Source organism: Sus scrofa, chromosome 9 (genome assembly GCF_054392235.1).
Source record: "Sus scrofa isolate SSC_HxYL_T2T_F1_AM1 chromosome 9, Sscrofa_HxYL_maternal_Yorkshire_Landrace_v2.0, whole genome shotgun sequence".
In the NCBI taxonomy this organism is placed as follows: domain Eukaryota; kingdom Metazoa; phylum Chordata; class Mammalia; order Artiodactyla; family Suidae; genus Sus; species Sus scrofa.
In genome coordinates, this window is record NC_139391.1 from 6,842,274 (window position 1) to 6,849,671 (window position 7,398).

A 7,398-nucleotide genomic window follows, 5' to 3' on the forward strand; every position below is an offset into this window, starting at 1 on the left:
TCCATCTGGCTGCTCATAAATTAATCCGGTAGATGCTAGTTAAGCCTACTCGAGCAACCTAAACGGCCATGAACAGATAAAGGCATGAAGAAGATGGGATTCACACACACATACGATGGAATATAATTCAGCCATAAAAAAGAATGAAATATTGTCATCTGCAGTAATATGAGTGGACCTACAGGTTATCATAATAAGTGAAGTCAGGCAGAGAAAGCTGACTATTATATATCACCTATATGTGGAGTCTAAAAATAACAGAAAAGAACTTCTTTACAAAACAGAAACAGGAGTACCCATTGTGGCTCAGTGGTAATGAGCCCGACTAAGATCCATGGGGATGCGAGTTCAATCCTTGGCCTCACTCAGTGGGTTAAGGATCCAGCACTGCCATGAGCTATGGTGTATGTTGCAGATGTGGCTCGGATCCCGTGGTGCTATGGCTGTGGTGTAGGCTGGCAGTTGTGGCTCCGACTCAACCCCTAGCCTGGGAACTTCCATATGCCGCAGGTGCAGCCCTAAAAAGCAAATAAATAAATACAGAACAGAAACAGACTCACAGACATAGAAAACAAGGTTATAGATACCAAAGGAGAAACAGGAGGCGGAGGGGCAAATTAGGGTTATGGCATTAATCCATACACGCCACTGTATATAAAACAGAGAAACAACAAGGATTTACTGTATAACACAGGTAACTCTATTTGGTGTCTTGTAATAACCTGCAATGGAAAAGAATCTGAAGCTGTGTACCTGAAACTCACACATTATTACGAGTCAATAATTGCCAAAGAAACATTTTTAAAAAGTCTACTCAGCATATGTCAGGCTTTTGCACGGTCCAATGCTCAGCAATTCTCTTGAGAGCAAACTAAAGCAGAGACGGAGTCAGAGACATTTCCCACGGCCGTGGGAGGGATGGCGTGATCACTGGGTCCCCTGACCTGGCCCCCGAACCCGGGTTCTGCCCCACTCCACCCTGGTCCCCTCAAGTGAGTTATCCTAACCACCCGATCCCCCTTGGAGATGAGCGCCCGCGGTCTGATTTTGTGATGTGTGTTGGAGCGGGATCCGGGAATGAGGAAACTGACACGCGCACAAAACATGAACGCAAAGACGAGTGGATCCCTGGCCGGACCCTCAGGAGGGTGGGATCTGAGAGAAGAAGAGCAGGAGAAGCGCTGACGGAGGAAATGGTATTTTTGCTTACCAGGGCGTCTTGGCAGGCTGTCCTGTGCCCTGGGCGGAGACCACAGCGCCAGCGGCCTGCAGAGGCTGCCAGTCCGGGCAGAGGCCCTGCGGGCGGGCGGGCGGGAGGCGGCGCGCGCACCTGGCGGCAGGGGACCCGCAGGCAAGTCGCCCCAAGGAGGGAGGGGGGACGCGGCCGGCGCCTCCGGGAAGGGGGGAAGGGCACAACTCCCTCGGGAAGCTCGCCGCTGCCTCCTGGAGCAGAAGGTGACTTGAGCGGGAAGAAATCGGGAGGAGGGAAGATCTTACCCCAAACACAGAGCCCAGGGAAGGGAATTCCAGAAAGGTTTCCCAAGGGACCCTGCCCGGGCTCGGTGATGGGCTGCGTGTGGGGGCGGGGCGAGGGAGAAGAGGGTCTCTGCGGTCCACTCGGGTCCCAAAGGCACAGCGGGCTGGAGGTGGGGGGCAGGCCGACCCGAGCTGGCGGCCTCCCCTGACTCCAAGTGCGCGTCTGGGAAGCAGTTCCGATGCGGTGGGGAGGGGGGTGGTGGCTTTTGTGGGGTCCCTTGATCCCAGGGGCCTGCGATTGTTTTCTTGAGGGACAAGGCAGGGAGCGGGCACATCTGTCCAGAAAGAGCTGAGGAGGCCAGAGTCAGGACGAGGGGACGGGAGAAAACAAACGGCGGAGAGCTGGGAAGAGGGAAGGAAAAAGTCTGAGCGAGCAAAGCCGTTTGAAAACAACCATCTGGGTCATTTCTGTCTCATCTAACCAGACAGCGTCCTGCATGCTACCTCACTGGATGCTCATGCTGATCTGGAAAAATCAGCAGAGCTGGACACTGCCACCGCCGGGTTAGCAGTGCTTTTAGGCCAGCGTGGGGCCGCGGGCGATCCCGGGTGTGAGGGCTGAGCCCTCGCTGGACACAGGATGAGGGCGCTCTGTGTCCCTGGCCCTTTGCAGAGGAGCAGAGTATGGACTTCAACTATTTCATCACTTTTCTTAGATCAAGTCCAGAGAGAAGGCGAGGCTACAAAGCATCTTTTCCAACTTGGGGTGATTCCTCCAGGGCCTGTCCCCTCATCCCCGGTCCCCTCTGAGCCCTCCAACCTTGGGGTGAGGGAGCGCCCCTTTTGTCATCTTCTCTATGTCAGCCTCAAAGAGCCTCTGAAGGAAGGAACAGGGTCTGACTCCATCCTGCACTGTGGAGTTGGGGGGCTTGGGGCAGGAGGTGAACGGGGAAGTGGGGGGGCCCTCCGCCCTCAGGCCTTGGCCTCCCTAACCACAGCTGCCTCTGCAGGCAGACAAAGCCATGCCCTGGAAGCTGACAGCCCTTCTGCTCTTTCTGGCCGGGGTGGTCTCCGTGTGCCGTGCCCGGGCCAGGACGGACCTGCTCAACGTCTGCATGGATGCCAAGCACCACAAGGTAGAGCCAGGCCCTGAGGACGAGCTGCACGACCAGGTGAGGAGGGAGGGTGGGCTCCGGCTGGGGAGGGGGCTTGGTCGGACAGGAAAGGGAAGTGGAGGTGGCAGGGGAAGGGCGAGGGGTCAGACCCCCACCACGAGCGTCCTGAGTTATCTCTGCGGGGGAAGAGGGAGGTGGGGGCAGTGGATGCGGTGATTCTAGGGGCGACCTGCTCAGAACAGGACACCATGGGGGCAAAAGGAGCAATGATCATTTACTGAGCACCTACGCCACGTCGTGCCTTTTCCGTGCGTGACTTCATGTTCCCAGGGGTCCTGTGATGGGGGTGGGTGACATTCTCCTCCACATGACACAACCGAGGACGCCGAGGCCCAGAGAAGCACATGGACACACAGAGGAATTGGACATGAGCTGCCCCTGCGGTGGGGTAGGGGTAGGGGTAGGGCTGGGCGCCTCCAGGGGTTTAAAGGACAAGAGGCGGTGGGAGGAAGCTCCTCCTACCTTCCCTATGCGTCAGTGCCACGGAGCGCCACGGGGACAGAGGACAAGGCCTTCATGATTGTGACACAGGCCACACACAGGGACACTCGCGTGCCAGTCAGTGGCAACCCTCTTGGAGTCCATGTCTCCTGCTGATCAGTATTATTATGTAGACTCTTTTTCTCCCCTGGATGACATTCAAAGCTAACAGAACCTATCTGCACACGGAAACCCGACTCTATCATAAGACAAGGGAAAGGCAAAAAGAAAGTCATTTATAGTAACGTTTGTTTCCATATGTCAGTTCTCTGGTGTAACCACATTAGAAGTCATTATGAAATAGCCCATTTGCTTTTATTCACAAAATCACCGAAAATGGAGCAGCTACGGTGAAGACTGAGACCGGTGTGTTCTCCTGGCAAACAACCTCAGCACTGTGAGATATGAGACACTCCAAGGTGTTTCCATTGGCGGCACACTTGTCTAAAATAGCGAATAACTCCAGGAAAACAAACCACAGACAAGGTTACTTCCTTGTCACTGTACGTGCAGTCTTAGAAGATCGGGTCTATATCAAAAACTTGCTAAAAAATGATGTGTTTATACGTAAGATAGAGTTTGGCTTAGATTTAAGAAGTCATCAATAGGTCTTTCATTTTTTTTTTTTTTCCCAGCAAGTATTTCTGTGGGTCTGCTCTGTGTCTGGCACAGGTCTTTTTTTTTTTTGCTTTTCAGGGCTGCACCCACGGCATGTGGAAGTTCCCAGGCTAGGGGTCGAATCGGAGCTACAGCTGCTGGCCTACACCACAGCCACAGCCACGCTGGATCCTTAACCCACTGAGCAAGGCCAGGGATTGAACCTACATCCTCATGGATGCTAGTCAGGTTTGTTTCCACTGAGCTACAAGGGGAACTCCAGATCTTAAGAATCTTTTTTAAAAAAAAAAATTATTATTTTTATTTATTTACTTTTTAGGGCCGTACCCACGGCATATGGAGGTTCCCAGGCTAGGGGTCAAATCAGAGCTACAGCCGCCAGCCTCCACCACAGCTCATGCGCCAGGATGGGAACTCCTGGAACACATATTTCTGTGTTTTGTTCTCTACTGTCTTCCCAGCACCTAGAACAGTAACTGGCATAAAACAAGGACTCAATAATTATTTTTTAGCGGATAAATAAATTACTCTTTATAAAGGGTTACGTGCTATAGAAATGAGAGCTATTGGGAGTCCCCTTCATGGCTCAGTAGTTAACAAACCCAACTAGGACCTGTAAGAATGAGGGTTTGATCCCTGGCCTCACTCAGTGGGTTCAGGATCTGGTGTTGCCGTGAGCTGTGGTGTAGGTTGCAGACATGGTTCAGATCTGGGGTTGCTGTGGCTGTCGTGTGGTGCATGTGTGGCCCTAAAAACAAAACAAAACAAAACAAAACAAAAAAAGAAAGAAAGAAAAGATAGCTATTGTCTGCCAAGGCGGGTTTTCTCCCAGGTTCTGCAACCCCGTCCCCATCACACCGCTGTAACTGAGTCTCCCCCAGGACAGGAGTTCCTGGGGGCGCAAGCGCAGAGGGGGCGCCCTAGTGAGCATTCAGAGGACAGCCGCCTGGGGAGGGAGGACAAGAGGCAGACGGGGTGATGCTGGAGTGGAGGCGGCGGGGAAGGCAGTATGTCCCATGTCACCCACCCAGTGCGTCCCCTGGAAGAAGAACGCCTGCTGCTCCGCCAGAGTCAGCCACGAGCTGCACCGGGACAAGTCCTCCCTGTATAACTTTTCCTGGGAGCACTGCGGCAGGATGGAGCCGGCCTGCAAGCGCCACTTCATTCAGAACAACTGTCTGTACGAGTGCTCGCCCAACCTGGGGCCCTGGTTCCAGGAGGTACTGGTGTCTCCCTCGCCCCCTCCCCAGCAGGCTGCCCTGCACCTCGGTCAAGGCTGTTCCTGCCAACATCCCTGGCTGACGGCAGCCCCTCCCCGCCCCCTCCCGCCCAGGTGAACCAGAAGTGGCGCAAAGAGCGGTTCCTGAACGTGCCCCTCTGCAAAGAGGACTGTCTGGACTGGTGGGAAGACTGCCGCACCTCCTACACCTGCAAGAGCAGCTGGCACAAGGGCTGGAACTGGAGCTCAGGTGAGGGCCTGGGCGGGGAGGTGGAAGCGGGGGTTGGAGAAGAGGGGTTTGAGGATCCGGGGTTGAGCAAGGGTGTCTGGGGGTGGCCAGAATGAGCTTTGGGCCCAGGGGTTGAATGTTTGCACTGCCCCCCCACCCCCCCACAGGATCTAACCAGTGTCCCACGGGGACCACCTGCGACACATTTGAGTCCTTCTTCCCCACACCCGCAGCGCTGTGTGAGGGCATCTGGAATCACGATTATAAGTTCACCAACTACAGCCGGGGCAGCGGCCGCTGCATCCAGATGTGGTTTGACGCGGCCGAGGGCAACCCCAACGAGGAGGTAGCGAGGTTCTACGCCTTGGCCTTGAGTGCGGGGACCATGTCCCTTGGGACCGGGCCTCTCCTGCTCAGCGCAGCCCTGATGCTGCCACTTGGGCTCCTTGACTGAGTCCGGCCGTCTCCAGACGGTCCTTCTGCCTGTCCCCAGCTTTGATGACCAGGCTGGTCTCAACTCAGCTCCCACCAATGAGGGAGCCCTAAGCCCGCCTCATCTGTTACCCATCCCTCTGTCATCAAGTTCCTGCCGTAGGGTGGGCCTTGGGGTCTCTCTGACAGCCAGTTCTAACAGGCAGATCAACAGCACTGTGTCTGATGGGCTGTTTTGGTTGTGAGCTGGTGTGTGGCAGAGGACAGAGCCCATAGCTTTTGGATTCCTTCAGCTTAGAGAAATGAGACCTGGGTTTGAATCCCAGCTCTGCCACTCACTATGTCAAGTGAAGCAGTTGCGCGACGGCTCTAAACCATAGGCTCCTCCTCAATAAAATGAAGATAGCAACCCTTCCTTCTCTCGTGCTTGTGACATGTTGCCCAGAGAGCCTGTGCGTTCAGCGCCTGCACATGAATAGCTTTCAGAGATCCTGCTGCCCTTTTCACCCCCAAGAGGAGAGCCAGGTCCAGGACTTCACGCTTATGTTGGGTCCTATCAACGAGCCCTCCTTCCCCCAGGCTTCATCTGCCTGGCTCTGTGCTCAGCTCTGCTGCCTCGGCAAAGCTGGGAATGGGAGTCCAGGTCAGGCAGAAGGGAGATGGGCCCCTGGGCTGAGAACAGCTGGGGCTTGTTAGGCCGAGGCAGTTGGGCCTTGTTTCTCTTCGACATGTCAAGGGAGAAGTTCACGGCAGGAGCCGAGCTCTGTGGGAGCAGAAAGATAAGGACCACTTCAGTCCCGCCTGGGGGAGAGCTCAAAGAGAGCGCCCCAATCACACATGCGCAGGAAGACGTCTAGGGGTCAAAAAGGGAGGGGGTGCCGGACCATAAGAAGTCTTGTTTCTGTCCCGATACCCCTTGCTCTGGAATCCATCTTTGCCAAAAGATGCGCAGGCATATGGGGGCGGGTCCTATGTCCAGAAAGGTGTGAGAAGTACCCCAAGGCCATTGGCCAAAGGAAAACAAGGATCCAGAGGAATCGTCCCATATAAGTGATGTAAATCTCCTCTGGTGCGTGCCTCACTCAGGGGGGAGGCCCACAGCTGTGCTTCTCCTTGGGGTGTGCGTTACCCCTTCCCTTCCTGCTGAGATAAACCACTTCTCTGTGCGCGCTCCCACACCTACTGTGACTCTACAGTAATCTTCCTACCTGTTTTCACAGTCTCTGCCTCTTTGAAACATTCTTGCTTCCAACAGGGGCACGAATCAGGGCAATTCTGCTTCTAGCCTCTAGTTGGTCTAGCGGCTAGGATTCCTGGTTTTCAACCAGGCTGCCCAGGTTCAATTCCTGAGCAGAAAATTAAGATCTCGCTCCAAAGCATCACTCACTGATGCCTCTCTGAGATCGCAGGGAAGGCTTAGGATTCCCAGGGGAAGGTGAAAATAAATTAATACATGATGTGGCTGGAAGGAGCAGCTTGGGGGCTTGCAGGAAGAGAGCCAATTGGGGAGGGCAGTCTATGAGGTTCTCGGGGAGGCAACACTCGAGAGCCTTGCACTGGTCCTGCCCTGCTGTGTCCTGGAGGCAGCTGGACGAGGGGTAGAAACTCTTAGGGGCTTCCCAGGGGCACGAGGTTCTCGGGTACCTTGGTTCCCTCTAGGGTTGGTAGCTATGCAACTCTCGGAGGACTGTTCTGTCCTTGCACAGCCCCCACGGCTGGGCCTGAGTTTATTTCTGGGCTCCCATTTCCCCTTTGCCCCTGGGGAGATC

At 54.9% G+C, this 7,398-nt stretch overlaps 1 protein-coding gene across 14 annotated transcripts; it reads left to right on the forward strand.

Annotated features, from left to right (window-relative positions):
• The first annotated feature begins 862 nt into the window (after positions 1-862).
• FOLR2 (folate receptor 2 (fetal)) lies at positions 863-6,044 on the forward strand. Of its 14 annotated transcripts, none has more exons than XM_084974530.1 (6): positions 1,062-1,196; positions 2,193-2,302; positions 2,487-2,648; positions 4,781-4,969; positions 5,083-5,218; positions 5,365-6,044. In XM_084974530.1, exons 3-6 carry the CDS (start codon positions 2,499-2,501, stop codon positions 5,649-5,651), a joined length of 762 nt encoding a protein of 253 aa, XP_084830656.1. In that variant the 5' UTR covers positions 1,062-1,196; positions 2,193-2,302; positions 2,487-2,498; the 3' UTR covers positions 5,652-6,044.
• The last annotated feature ends 1,354 nt before the right edge of the window (positions 6,045-7,398 follow it).

What these genes read in the sequence shown, in the direction of transcription:
- FOLR2 (XM_084974526.1), top strand. Translation starts at nt 2,117, where the DNA reads ATGAGGGCGCTCTGTGTCCCTGGCCCTTTGCAGAGGAGCAGA. An exon ending in AGGACGAGCTGCACGACCAG is followed by an intron (nt 2,649 to 4,780) that starts GTGAGGAGGGAG and finishes TCACCCACCCAG; the next exon opens with TGCGTCCCCTGGAAGAAGAA. An exon ending in TGGGGCCCTGGTTCCAGGAG is followed by an intron (nt 4,970 to 5,082) that starts GTACTGGTGTCT and finishes CCTCCCGCCCAG; the next exon opens with GTGAACCAGAAGTGGCGCAA.